At 37.4% G+C, this 15,622-nt stretch overlaps 1 protein-coding gene across 1 annotated transcript; it reads right to left on the bottom strand.

Moving 5' to 3' along the window:
• Positions 1 to 10,206: 10,206 nt before the first annotated feature.
• Positions 10,207 to 11,136, bottom strand: LOC131007099 (metalloendoproteinase 1-like). Its single transcript, XM_057934255.1, has one exon. It carries the CDS (start codon positions 11,134 to 11,136, stop codon positions 10,276 to 10,278), a length of 861 nt encoding a protein of 286 aa, XP_057790238.1. The 3' UTR covers positions 10,207 to 10,275.
• Positions 11,137 to 15,622: the final 4,486 nt, after the last annotated feature.

Genomic DNA, 15,622 nt, shown 5'->3' on the forward strand with positions numbered 1-15,622 from the left:
TCAAAGAAACTCGGGGGGAAGATACGCTCAAGTTTGCATAGAGTAACTGATATCTTCTCACTGAGTATTCCCATATCATGTATTGAGACATTGCGGGCTGTTAATTCTCTAAAGAAACAACTTAAATCTGTAATTGCCTCCAAAACATTCTTAGGAAGAAGTTCTTTAAAGGCTACAGGTAGCAGTATTTGCATGAACACGTGACAGTCGTGGCTTTTCATGTTATGCATCTTCAGGGCGTTCAAATCAACGCATCTGCTAATATTTGACATGTACCCATCGGGAAACTTAAGACTCTTGATCCATTGAAGTAAGATTTTCTTCTCATCCCTTTCAAGCGTATAACATGCTTTTGGATACAGTCGGGATCCATCCACTTTCTTCAATTCAGGCCGTCGACAGAAGATGTTCAATTCTTCTCTCGACTTTTCGGTATCTTTTGTCTTCCCGTTCACATTGAGGACGGTATTAAACACATTATCAAACACATTTTTTTCAATGTGCATGACATCCAGATTATGTCGAATCAAAAGGTCCTTCCAATAGGGAAGATCCCAAAATATGCTTTTCTTCTTCCACCCAACATGTTCATATTTTGCGAGTTGAGCGTTCATGTTATCGAAGTCTTCGGTAACCTTCACGAAGCCCAACCCCTCAATTTGATTCAAGATTTCTATTCCGGATCTTTGTTCTGGTGGACCCACATTGCATGTCTTATTCTTCAAGAATGAAGTCTTATTTCTCCTAAACACATGGTCACGAGGTAAGAACTTCCGATGATTGTCAAACCACGATTGTTTACCACTCTTCGTTAGTGTAAATGTTTCTGTATTCTCCATACAGTGTGGACATGCCAATTTCCCAGCTGCACCCCACCCAGACAACATAGCGTACGCTGAAAAATCACTAATAGTCCATATCAGAGCTGCCCGCATTTGAAAATTTTGCTGCAACGATATGTCATAAGTGTTCACACCAACCTCCCACAAATATTTCAACTCTTGTATCAGTGGCTGTAAGAAAACGTCCAACTTCATCTTTGGGTTAGATGGCCCAGGCACGAGGACAGTGAGGAACATGAATTGTTCTTTCATGCACAACCACGGAGGCAAGTTATACGGTGTGACAATAACCGGCCAAGAAGAATATTGACGCCCTGATTGTGTAAATGGGGCAAAACCATCTGTAGAGAAGCCTAATCTCATATTTCTTATCTCCTCGGCGAATCCGGGATATACTGAATTCAAGTGTTTCCATGCCGGAGAGTCTGCTGGGTGGCGCATGATCCCATCTTCTATTGAAGTCGCATGCCATCGCATATTTTCGGCTGTTGCCGCAGATGCAAACAACCTTTGCAGTCGGGGCATCAAAGGAAAGTAGTGCATCTGTTTGGCGGCCACACGTTTCTTTCGGCGGCTTCCAGATGCACGCAAGTTCTCCTTATATCGTGATGCACCACAAAAATTACAACTATCTAGCTCACTGTCGTCCCCCCAATACAACATGCAGTTATTAACGCAACAATCAATCTTCTCTACTGGCAAACCCAACCCGCGCAGATTTCTCTTCGTACTGTAAAAGCTGTCAGGGCAGTTGTTATCCTTCGGTAAAGCCTTTCGAACCATCTCAGATATCTGATTAAAACATCTCTCTGACATGTGATTTTCAACCTTTATGCTCATCATCTGTGTCATCCAGGATAACTGTGAGTAAGTGTCACAAGAAGGGTATAGAGGACTATCGGCTGCGTTCAACATGTCATAAATTTGTTGAGCGTCAGGATTAGGCGGCTCCTCAAGATTTGGAGGATCTTGATAATTACTAGGTCCAGCATGATCATGCACCATCCTTTGGTAATTACTGTATGACCCATCATCGTCATCCATTATAGTATGTTCTGCTGGCATATACACTGGTGCTTCCCCTTGATAACACCAGTTCGTGTAATTGTGGACAAATCCACGCCTAGTAACATGTTCTCTGACTGTAGGTACAGATGCAAAGACTTTATTCTTACACTTCGTACAAGGGCACCTAATGTTACCAATTCCATCTGTATACGCTGTTTGATTTATCGCAAACTCGAGGAAACTCTCAAGTCCCGTTTCAAATGCAGCACGATCATTGTATCTCGCGTACATCCACGATTATCACTCATTCTTGCAAATTCTAATTGAAAATAAAAATAAATCAAATACAATAAATTACTTGAATCTAAGAAAATTTCGACAGCATAACCCCACTATCCTAACTACCAAGTGCTCGACTCTACCAGCAACTATAGTGACCATAGTGGTCCTAATTTACTAAACCTATACTAGGTCTACCCGGCCCCCCAATGTCGAAACAATAATAAAATAACATATAAAACAATAAAAAAAATAAGGTAATAAAATCAAATACAATCATTTGTTGGGAGAAGATCCTTAAGAAATAATCAATTTCTATCCAAAAGGGAGAAGATCCTTAAGAAATCGATTAAATCTATCCCACAATATATAATAACATATCATTTCATCCGAAACAATAAATCAATTTAAAATTAATCTAATTAACAAATTAATTTCAATTAATCATACTTTAAACATCCTATAAAGTAATTATAGTTAAATCAATTCAAAATTAATCTAATTAGCAAATTAATTTCAATTAATCATACTTTAAACATCCTATAAAGTAATTATAATTAAATCAATTCAAAATTAATCTAATTAGCAAATTAATTTCAATTAATCATACTTTAAACATCCTATAAAGTAATTATAGTTAAATCAATTCAAAATTAATCTAATTAGCAAATTAATTTCAATTAATCATACTTTAAACATCCTATAAATTAATTAGAGTTAAGTTAATTTTAATCAAACAAATAAATAATAAATAAATAAACAAATAAATAAAAGTCTATTAAAAACGAGAGTGTACCGTGGGAGTCGACGGCGGAACCGTGCGGTGGAAGGAGCGGTGAGGCGGCAGGATCGGCCTGAAATTAGGAGGAGAAAGATGAAGAGAGGGTGAGAGAGAGAGAGAGAGAGAGAGAGAGAGAGAGAAGGAAATGAGGGGCTTACCTTGACGGAGGCGACGGCGGCGACCGGCGACGGCGACAGGAGGCAGGCAGCAGCAGGGCAGCGGCAGGGCAGGGGGGCAGGGGGGCTGGAGGGGAGGGGGGGTGTTCTGGTCTTCTGGAGAGGGTTAGGGCTTGAAGCCTGAATTTGGGCTTAAAAATTAGCGGCGGCCCATTGCCGCCGCCAAAGCCCGACCCGCATTCTTCTTTTACCGGAGGCAATCTTGCCGCCGCTATTTGTTAAATATTAAAAAAAAAATTAATAGACATTTCCCGGCGGCCTTAATATTTACCGGCGGCGATTTTGCCGCCGGTATGTACGCCATATATTTAAAATTGACGGGTCGGCCGCTCCGCCGTCGGAAAGCCGCCAGTAATCGCCAGCGGCGGAGCTGCCGCCGGTAAATTTTTGCCGGTAAACCGACGTTTTTTTGTAGTGTAAATTGGAGACCATATTTCTTATACCCGCTCCGTACCATTGATCTTATCATATTTTCTTTTTTGGGTTGTCTTATTGATCTTGTCAGGTTTCATATTTGGTAATAATTTTACACTATAAACAATATGGTCTCATACTTTTACAACATTAATTTTACTCTCCTTAATAACTGTGCCCAAAAGAAATGGGACAAGCCTAATGGGACGGAGGGAGTACCATTGATCTTATCATATTTTCTTTTTTGGGTTGTCTTATTGATCTTGTCATGTTTTCATAATTGGAAATAATTTTACACTATAAACAATATGGTCTCATACTTTTACTACATTAATTTTACTCTCCTTAATAACTGTGCCCAAAAGAAATGGGGCAAGCCTAATGGGACGGAGGGAGTATGTTACACGGTTTGAAGGATAATATATTTATCCAGTCCTTATAAGGTGGTATAATTAAAATCATACCACTCTCTCTTAGGTATAAAATTATCCATTTCTCAAGGGATAAGGGACTGCCCGAAAAATTATACAACATGCCCGAATTTTTTTATACATCAAAGCAAACGAAGTATAATGTGGTAAATGTAGTTTATCCCTCCCTTTATACCTCAAAGCAAACAAATACTTCATCTGTCCCATAAGAAAATATCATGTTTTCCATTTTTGTATGTCTCATAAAAAAGTACTCCATCCGTCCCTGAAATAAGTTCATCATTTTCCTTTTTGGGACGTCCCCAAATAAGTTCCTCTTTCTTTCTTTCAATTTTTGGACAACTACCCCACCACTAATAATACTCCCTCCGTCCACAATTTAATGCCCTGTTTGGCTTTAAAAAATTGTCCACAAATTAATGCCCTGTTTTGCTTTTTGTACCCTTTTACTCTTCGACTTTTTCTATATTTACTACCCTTTGCCACTAATGGACCCACCTTCAAACACCTTTTCCACTTTTATATTCTATATTTACTACACTTTATCACTTTAGTCAACTACCCTTATATTTCACCACAACACCTTTTTCAGTTTTCTTAAGCTCCGTGCCCACACCCAAATGGGGCACTGAATTGTGGACGGAGGGAGTACTTAATTTATTCTTACTTTTCACTTTTTCACCACTCTCAATACTAATTATAACACTTTTTTTCACATTTTCACCACTCCCAATACTAATTATAACATATTTTTCTCCACTATCAATACATTTTACCACTTTTTCTTAAAACTCGTGCCGTCCCCAAAGAGGAACTTATTTTGGGGACGGAGGGAGTATAACTTCTATTTTTGGACATGATCTCACTTTATCTTTTTAACCACAATCGCTCATTTTTATATAATTTATCTCGCAATCAATTCAACCCCAACTACTCATTTTCACTCAACATATTATCTATCAATATTTTCTTAAAACTCGTTCCATCCCACATGTGATACTCTCTTACGGGACGAATGAAGCATATTTTACACATAATAAATTAGTGAACGTTGTTGCGATCGTGACGATTACATGAACAAGATTTGTTCGTGTATTTGTGAAACAATTTATTTTGCTATTAAACGAATATACAAACCTTAAATTTGTTCATTTTATATAACATATACTCCATTCGTCCATAAAAAAAGTTCCACTTATCCTTTTTTTTTCCACGAAAAGGGTCTCATTTTACTTTTTGAACTATCACATCATGCATTTTCTCCTATATTTAACTATAAATTATATTTTTATTTTATTTTTTAAACTAAAAATATACATCAATTCTACTTTTTTGTACTAACACTACCCCTATAAATTGTATCTTTATTTTACTTACAATCACTTTAAACAATTTCATTAAAATTCGTGTCCAACATGATATGAGACTCTTTTTCGTGGACGTAGAGAGTATTTTTTTTACATGATACACAAATACACGAATTCAATAAATATACCGAAAGGTATTTTATTTATAATGACTAGCAAAAGATATATATATATATATATATATATATATATATATATATGGAGAGGTTCAAATAAGAACCACTAAATAAAATTAGAATAGAGAACCATTTTAAGACATTCGATCATCAAGATCTACGGTGGATGCATCATCTTGGTGGATGAATGCAGATCCTGGGTTCGAATCCTGAAGGGAGCAAAAAAATTATTATTTTCGGATGCATTAAATTTAATAGCGAATGCATTAATTTATATAGTAGATGCATTGATTTTAATGGTTCTTATGTTCTCACGATAAGTGTGGTTCTCACTATAACCGCACCCTATATATATATATATATATATATATATATATATATATATATATATATATATATATATAGGCTATAAACGCTTTTTAAAATGTAAAATACGAATTAGCTAACATGTATAAATTCTATGTATGTGTAAATGTGTGAATTTATTGCGAAAAATAAAATTTTCACTGCCTATGAGATTCGCACTCAGGACCATGAATTTATCAAATAAGGTGATGAATCAATAATAGATCTTGATGATCAAACGTCTCAGACAACCTTGAGGCTTACGCCTTGCCTTCATAGGCAAAATGTCTCAAATACGCCTATATTTTTAACAACCTTGCTCATAAGAATACAATATTAAACTCAGGCGACCCACGAGGAAAAGGAGCTTCATTACATAGAACTGAAGTAAGAAATCATTGGTCATCAATAAGATCAATAGGGATAATGCTACATCACATATTACACATCCAGCATTGGGCGAGCCCAATAAGCCAACCATCCAATCACGAGAATCAATTTATGGAGTTGATTTTAGAGCAACATCAAAATCACTCGAAGTTATCCTTTCAATTGAACACACAGGTTTGAAAAATATAAATTGACATAAAAGTAGAAAAAAGATAAACCAATCAATTGAAACAGATAAACCCTAAAACAAAAATTTCCAAGTAGCAATATAAAATCATAGAATAAAATGGATATTTAAGAATTAAACATCAAATAACTAGGGTCACATTCTAATGGAATTGGAATTGGAATTGGAATTCACACACAAAGAAGACGACGACTCTGCAAATAATGCTTACTGGAATTTGGATTTACAGGAATAACACGTGATCTTGAGCATGGCGACATTGATTTTATTCGTGACGTAGTCATTGAACGGCTTCGCCTTCTCCAGCTCTGCCTGCAAGATCCGCTTAGCGCTGGCGATTTCCTACTCTCCATCCGTCGCTTCGCCACCTGTGACGCCATCTCGCATATGCATTCTCCGAACATGCTCCTTCACCCTCGTCGTTGTAGGCCTCTCGCCGCCCGTGCTGCTCCCCTGCGGTGACCATCGACTGATCACGTCGTTGATATCAACGTCTCTATTGATCTCGGAGGATCCGATTGAGAGCTGCAGCTGAGTGGAGTGATCTTTGCTAAAATAGAAATTTTATTAAAAAAGAAGAAAGAAAGAAAGAGAACGGGACCTAAAAACCCATGGGAGCACGGGCGCAAACAAGGGCCGGATCACAAAGAATCCGTGAAAAAACAAAACAAAATCAGACAAAAACACCCACAAAGAGATCAAAAATCTAAAGTGTCGTCCTCATCCAAAGAAACTCCATCGTCCAACATATCTCCCCATTTTTTCTTAGGGGAAGGAGAATGAATCATTACACCTCCAGCCACGGCCGACATAGCTCTAGCTGCATCAGAATAAGAGTGAACCACAAAAATTCTACATAATCGCGCCTCCAGACTGAGCTTGTTGTACTTTATTCAAGAATGCCATCGGCGGGGTGTCCAGAACGGCACCCTGCATCACCGCACCAGCAGCACTACTAGTTGCTTTCTGAAAATCTAAAGACATACCATTCTTGATTATACGCCGGAGTCGATGCTTGATAGAGGACTCGAAAATCTTTCCCTTCTTGGTAACCCCCATCGGACGCCCACGGCCTCGAGTTGGGGGAACCTCCATCGACGCCGTTCCTGGCGTCACAACCAAAGCCAGATCAGGACTGGCAATATCAGTAGTCGTATCCATCGATTGCCGGGCTGGAGAAGTAGCAACACTCCTCACCAACGGGTCCTCCATATCATCATCTACCGAGCATTCAGTGTTGTCCCCATCATCCACATCTTCTGCAACCCCCTCTGGAACAAAGGTATTAGAAGTGGGAATGTCGACCGACGGATCTTCCTGCCTCCCGACAGCTTTGGGGGGGGGCGAGCGAGGGCAAGACTCCTTTGTCGTATTCTGAGGCTCCGAAACAGGCTACTAGTGTTGAATATGCTCTTGTAAAAAAGCAGCCGGAGCACCAGAAGTTTGCCCACCATGTGTTTGAGGAAAAGACTGAGCCAAATTTGAAGAGTTTGAAGGAGCTGAACCTATAGTATGGTTCTCCTCCATCTCATTATCAACAATAACTCCCTCAAGAACCTCAAAAGCATTGCGAGAGATGACAGAATCCTTCTCACTAGAATCTTTTGCGTGCTCATTACCTGGGGTATCAGACCTAGAATGCCCCCCGATGTTTGAAGTAATGTCTAGATGGGATGCCCAGACTTTGACGCCTGACCCACCATCTGCTGAGGGTTAAGATTCCCATGAGAACCTGTGTTCTTCCAAGTTTGCAGGAAATGTTTCTTCTTCTTTTGAACCGTTATAAAACCATCTCCTTTCCCGTCTTCCTTCCCGAGATCAACAACACTCGCTTTCGCCAAAGCTTGCTCTTCCGGCCTTCTTCGGCAATGAGTACTAGAGTGGCCAACAGAGTGACAAAATCCACAGAAATACGAAAGATTTTCGTAGCTTAACTCAATGTCAAAGCAATCAGAACCACGACTTACCGGGATAGTGTATATCAGCTCTTTAGAGACATCGATCTCAATCAAAATCCTAGCAAAATGCCCCACAACGCCATTAAACGTCGGGCCGTCCATCTTAATAGGAGTTCCAATGGCTCGAGCAATAGCGGTGAGAAACTCGGGGTGCCAAAATTCATGAGGAAGGTAATAGATGCAAGTCCATACCTGTATGAGCGAAGAATTTTATTTATACGAGTCAAATTTAGGAGACCGGTCCTTAATCGATAGAACCCCATGACGAAGCTTCAAAGAAGGATGTAACCTTGCTTTAGAATAATCGTCCATTGATGATAGAATAAGCGAAAAAAAACCTCATCCCAGAGGAATAACACGAAGCGGAAGAGACAACTCCCAAATGCTGCTCAACTCTTCTTGAATATCGGCCGCAAAACGCGGGAGATCTCCTTTACGAAGCATCAGCCGTGCTTGAAGAGCATAGGTATAACCACGCATACGTTCTTGATATAGGGCTTCCGGCATCTCAACACAGCGTTGTCCGTTACTCGTGATGGGATGAACCAAGTTGAGGTCGTGGATGAAGACCTCAGGAGATTTAGGGATGCGTTTCCCTTGAACCGCAGCCTTGAAATTTTTAGTAGGGATTGCGTGTTCTTTCAACTTAGGGTTAGAAGGAACCCAAATGCTGGGCGCCTCAGAACTCTGAATACCCGGAATAAACCGGCCTAGATCCACCTGCGGCGGAAAAATAGCAGACGCGTCTCCAAACGTGGCAGTTGAAATTGAAGCCTCGCGAGAGACTGTCATAATCTCGAGCTCAAAAATTCTGTCACGGCAAACACCAGCAGGGGGATGTTGCTTCAACAAGCTTAACGCATCGACACGATCGACGTCAAAGTTCGAAGAGATTTTGGGAAAATTATTGTTCGGAGAAGAGCCATGAACCGGAGTGTCGTCCTTGCAGACGTTAGAATGGGGAAAGAGACCATCGGACAGAGAAGAAAGTCCAGGAGGAGCAGACGACATATTGCCGGGAAGACGAAAACCGGCGATATGCAACGGCAGTGGAAGAGAAATCACGTTGAAGGCGGAAACCCTAGGAGCGCCGCCGCCATAAAAAATCCCAGCAGGCACATACAGCTGGGTGGAGTGATCTCGTTGAGCTTGAAGTTGGATTTGGTGTGGTCCTTCACCAATAATTAAAATAGACCCAACGGGCAATTTTGTAATCTTAAATAAAAATTGATTATTTTTATGTTTTTTTATCTTTACGAATATGTTTGTTATATAAGAATGATAAATGGATGAAATAAGATAGTATGCTTAATTTGACTTCTAAATTGAAAAGAATAAGAAATTAAGAACTCTATTCTCAAACTCTATATAATTAATTAAATTATCAAAAACTTAATTAAGTCTGTATTTCTCTCCATAAGATAGGATATTTATAGGCTCTCATGCAAAGAAACTAAATGCAAGAAATAAATAAAAATACTTTAGAAATCACCAACATTAAAAAAAAAAAAGACCCTTCAGTTTTTGTGCTGATTGGAACGTCCATAATTTTTCGGCTATTTAGAATCTGAAGCTCCACAATATCTTGATGGAAAGATATCTGAATTGGCTTTTCAATGCAACCGGCGGTTCATTAGTCGAAATTAAACTAAAGAAGTTATTATTGAAATATTGAAGGGTGGTCAAGCTGACAGATTCTACGAATTTGAACCACATCAAAGAACGGATAGTTTCATGTATTTAATCTGTGGTGAAAAGTACTATAATGTTGAGATTAGATACATATTACAATAATTTCGAGCTTAGTGTCTCCAAGGACAACTTTTGTTGTAGTCATGAAAACCTTAGAACAATTTATCACGAGAAAAAATGTGCATATTTCCTCACGATACACTAGTAAAATTTTATTTGCGGTTGATCAATTTACACTTTAGAATTTATTTGTGGGTTGTCAAATTTTCCTGACGATAGTTAATTTTAGTTAGAATGAGTACAAAGCCCTAATTCCATCAATATCATCCTTGTTCAAACCCTTTCTGATCCCACTCCCAACTTGAGGAAACATCGATGCACCACCATCCTGGCTATGGAGGAGGCCAAGCACATGCCCCAGCTCATGCAGTCCCACCGTCTGCAAATCAAACGCCCCTCCCACCACGCCATCCACCCACCTCTCGTCCCCATCGAAGTGCATCTTCCCGTCGGTGGGGGCGGAGGCGTGGGCCAGTATCCCACCGCTGCCGTCGAAGGGCGAGCCGTCGCCGTGGTCCCTGTACTGGAAGCTGATCTTGATATCGGCGGCGTTGTAGTTGTTGGTGGAGCTAAATGTGAAGGGCGACACGCTGGCCCACATATTGGTGGCGTCGAGGATGGCCTTGTGGGCGTCGGCTCGGGTCCCCGGCGGGAAGGAGTAGGTGAGGTGCCTCCGCCCGGCCGGCCACTTGGGCTGCCCGGGAAAGAAGGAGTAGTGGGCGCTGCTGTTGGGGCGGAAGACGTCCGGGACGCCGCAGCGCGGCTTCCCCATGTGGGCGAGGGTGACGGCGTCGAGGGCGCCGGTGGGTGGGAGGCTGAAGAAGGATTGGTAGTCTGTTACAGCTTGTTGGAGAGCGTCGTCGAAGAGATCGTCGTGTGGTTTGTGAATGGTGTTTGTGTTGAGGTATCCGAGGCGGGAGAGGTGGCTCTTGAGTTTGGAGAGGCCTTGGGTTAGGTTTCCCTTTTGGGTTCGGAGCAAGGGTTGGAGGAAATCCATGGCGTGTGGAGATGCAAGAGATGAGCTGCAGCAGAGAAGGAGGAATAGAAGAGTGCAAGAGAGCAAGTGTGGAAACTTGGTTTCCCTTGCCATCATCATCATGTTTTGTTGTGAATGTGAGTTTTACAAATCTAAATATGCTATTTATAGAGCTATATGTCGATACATGTAATTATGGAAACTAGCCATTTTTATAAAGATAGACTAACTTTTAGTCTTCATGATTATAAAAATGTATTTAGTCACTTTTTAATCTATATCAGAAGTTATCCTTAAAATACTTTTCAGACAAGATATAAAGGAAAAATAAATAACACCTATATATGGAGCTGTTGCTCCACGCCGGTTATATGAACAAGATTTGTTCATGAATTTGTATATAAGTTCATTTTATTATTAGACGAATTCACCAACTTGTTCGTTTCATATTTTCATGTACCATTTTTTTTTTCCTTTTTGACCTTTTACACAAATACACAAACACGCATTTTCTTAACAATGAATAGTTTTTATAAAGACACTAGTTTTTTATTCTAATAATCTTTGGTTGATAATTTTATCTTGGAATGAGGAATAATTAATAAAAAAAATTCTCTTTAGAGATGTATTATTTGACACGTCATAGTTTTCAGTTTAGATCGTTTCATTTAAATGTTTCATTCTAGCTATTAATAAGACACTCAATGCGAACATCTTCAACATAATTCATAAATGACATAAAATAAAAATACTTTCCATATTTTCTCTCTTACTTGATTTGACATAAATACTCCCAAAACTATTTTCTCTATTTACTCTTATTATAAATAACTCACTTTATACCTAAATCATAGAGTTAATATATAGAAGTGTCCACTTTTATATTGTAAAATTAAAATCTAGCCTATCAAATAAAAATATTAAAAAGTGGCCAGTTTTTTGGCAAAAAGTCAGAAATACCCTCCATCAAAAATTAAAAATTTTCATTCTCTCTTTCTCTCGCTGCTCTCTCTCTCTCTCTCGTTTGCCTTCCCTGTGCGCCGCCCGTCCGCTGCGCTGTCGCCACTCAATCTCCGGCAACCGCAGCGGCAACGCCGCACAGCCACCACCACCGCGACGCCTCTTTCTATCTCTCTCTCTCGATTCTGACTTGGAGTTGTCGGATTCAACTTGTGGAGAGCGCAGCCGCAGTTGCAGTGGTAGATCTCCGGCAATCGCAGCGGCAGCGCCGCACAGCCACCATCGATCATCGTCGGTCGCCGGAGATGTGGAGTGGTATTACCGTCGATCGCCGTCTCCGTTGGGGCTGAGCAAGTTCCGGCTGAGGCGAATGGATGAGGTGCATGCTGTGCTGTCGCCGGTGGTGTTCGCGGCGGTGCCGTGGAGGGATAAGAATGTAGTGGGCTGCTTCTATCCGAAGCCGCAGAATAAGGAGCAGAAGGTTCTAGATGTTGCTTCGATGACGGTTGGGTTCATTGTAGTTTGTTGTTTGTGGTTTTTCCAAGGATTCATGATTTCGAATTCATTTTGTTGGTTGCATATTGTGTTTTTTGATTCTTTTTTTTTGTTGTTTTTAATTAGTTAGGTTGATTATTTGTGCGTTGTATCTCACTTCAAAAAAGAGGAAATGTGACATTTTGTTATTTTATTTTATTTTCATTTGTTTTGATTTTTTTTAGTGATGATTTATAATTTTATTTGATAGATTTGATTGATTAAAAGAGAAAAATATATTTTTGATAATTGATCATTAATGATCTTGAATTCACAACCAGATCTATAAATCCACAGTTTAATGTTTTTGAATTCACAACCAGATTTATAAATTCACAACTTAATATTCTTGAATTCACAACCATATCTATGAATTCACAACTTAATGTTCTTGAATTCACGGCCACATCTATGAATTCACAACTTAATATTATTGAATTCACAACCAAAATAAATTCTAGTTTTAGTTGTGAATTCAAACTTTAAAAACTCAAATTCACAACTACTTGAATTTACAACCAAAATAAATTCTAGTTGTGAATTAAATTTTGGTTGTGCATTCACAACCAAAAAATTCTAGTTGTGGATTAAATTTTTTGTTGTGAATTCGACTGGCTGTGAATTCACAACCAAAAAATTCTGGTTGTAAATTAAATTTTGGTTGTGAATTCAACTAGTTGTGAATTCACAAACAAAAAATTCTGATTGTGAATTCGACTGGTTGTGAATTGTGAATTCACAACTAAAAAATTTTGGTTGTGAATTTACATTGGTTGTAAATTGCGGATTTTTTAAAGGGGTAATGTTTAAAGGGTAAAATGAAGTGGACATTTTTTAATTTTTAATGTGAAGGGTATTTTGGTAACACTGGCCATTTTTTAATATTTTTATCTTAATGGACAATTTTTAATTTTACAATATGAAAGTGGCCATTTTAAAAATCCACTCTAAATCATATGCGACTCAATACTTGTACGTTTCAAATGAGATGGATTGAATAACAGCTAGGTACATACATGTGTCATGCTTCATTCGTTCAAATTCAATAGGTTGAGCACGAATGTTAAGAAATGAATAGTTTATAATTAAATATTAGAGATAAAGTAACCTTTTTGAGGATATATTTGTCAAAAAGTAGAAGAGAAAAATAAAGATATTATTTTTTAAATAAAAAGAAAAATAATTATTTTGGGATACAATGATGTTTACTGTAAATAATGAGGTATATAAAAATATTTGTTATATATGTTAGAATAAAGTAATAAACTTGATTTGTAAAGAATATTCTAGAATTAGAAGAAAAGAAAGAAAAAAAGAAATTAGAAGAAATTTGTAGAAATATCTAGAATAGTTGAGAATGAAGAAAAATGTAGAATGGTTGAGAAAGAGGAATAATTTAGAATAGTTGAGAAAAAGTTAGGATGAAAAGAAATAGCTAACTAGAGAATTCTAGAGAAGTATTAGAAAAATAATACTCTCTCCGTCCCACGAAGCATGACACAATTTTCTTTTTGATATGTCCCACAAAGCATGACACGTTTCTAAAAATGGCAAAAAATTTACCCTTTATTCACATTTTCACATTTTCACCTACTACACTTAACACACGAAATACCAATTTCTTAATTCACGTGCAGAAAAGAACTGTGTCATGCTTCATGGGACGGAGGGAGTAGTTGAGAATATTCTAGAGAATGTAGGAATCATCTATTCACCACTATAAATAAGTAACCAAGCAAGTAAGTAATAACAAGTGAATTGAAGAAAGATTGTGTTAGTAAACTACAATTCTTCCACTCAAATTCCTAAGCACACACGTCCACAGCCAATTTCTCCAAATTTCCTCCTACCAATTAAATAAATTCTCCATTATATATACTTATATTCCAACAATATATTGATTTTCTATTTTAAAAAATAACTTTTTAAAATAGAACGTCCAAATAAAAAAATATAGCTATTAAATTGGTACAAATGGAGTAATTTATAAGAATATAAGCATTCATAATAGTTATACATTAAATAAAATGGAATGTTACAATATTTATTAAGGAACATTATAGAAGAAAAAGTTTGCAGATAAGATTTTGATCTTTATTAACCAACCATGACGGTTTATAAAACAGGAAAAGGAAGCCGTTGACATGTGATATATATTCGAAAAATTGTTGTCTTACGAATATATATTCATGTTTTTTATGTTACATTCATGTTTTACTGTTAAATTTTTTACTAATGTAATCCGTAGAAATTTAATCTTTCTAAACCCATTCCCAAGTGTGGAAAATTGGTTTCCCTCTTCATCATGTTTCTGTTTTCTAATGGAATTGAATTTTGTAGTGAACTGAGAGAAGGGTGTGTATTTCACATATACTATAACACTACAAGAAATTGAGTTTTCGCCCACACACGTAAATGTGGTTAAAGGTATGGTTATGTGTAGGTATATGTGTTTACCCACACATAATGTAAATGTCAACATGTGTCACAATAAAAGTGTAGAGAAAGGTTTTTACCCACATATATATTTATGTGTGGATAAATCTAATAATATTATCGACACATATATATGTCACTAAAAGTGTCTCTTATGTGTAGATAAATATATTTTTTGTCATAATATAATGCTGATGTGGAAATTATGTAGATGATGACATGGCATTCGATATTGACACGTCACAATTTATATGTGTAGGTAATTGATATAATATATGTGTGGGTATAAATTTTAATAAAAAATTAATATTTAAATATTAGGAAAAAAATATTATTTGTTTGTGATTATAAATATCAATTTAATTGTGTATAAAATATATTTTATGCAAAAAAAATTATTTATTTTTTTCTAATTTTATTTCACAATCAGGTATGTGATATCAAAATTGAAATATAAATACAAAAAATACATGACAATGCATCTAACACAATTATATCATAGAAATTTTATCAAATAATATTACATAAAATCAAAATAATATGACAATTACAAACATTCCAAAATATTTAAATAACTAAGGTGCCAAAAATCTATTATGTGTCTTGAAGATAAACCAAGTGCTTCAAGATCTTCACCCTCCAATCTTTTGTGGTTTAGCTTCACATCTTC

The sequence above is a fragment of the Salvia miltiorrhiza genome, chromosome 1 (genome assembly GCF_028751815.1).
Source record: "Salvia miltiorrhiza cultivar Shanhuang (shh) chromosome 1, IMPLAD_Smil_shh, whole genome shotgun sequence".
In the NCBI taxonomy this organism is placed as follows: Eukaryota; Viridiplantae; Streptophyta; class Magnoliopsida; order Lamiales; family Lamiaceae; genus Salvia; species Salvia miltiorrhiza.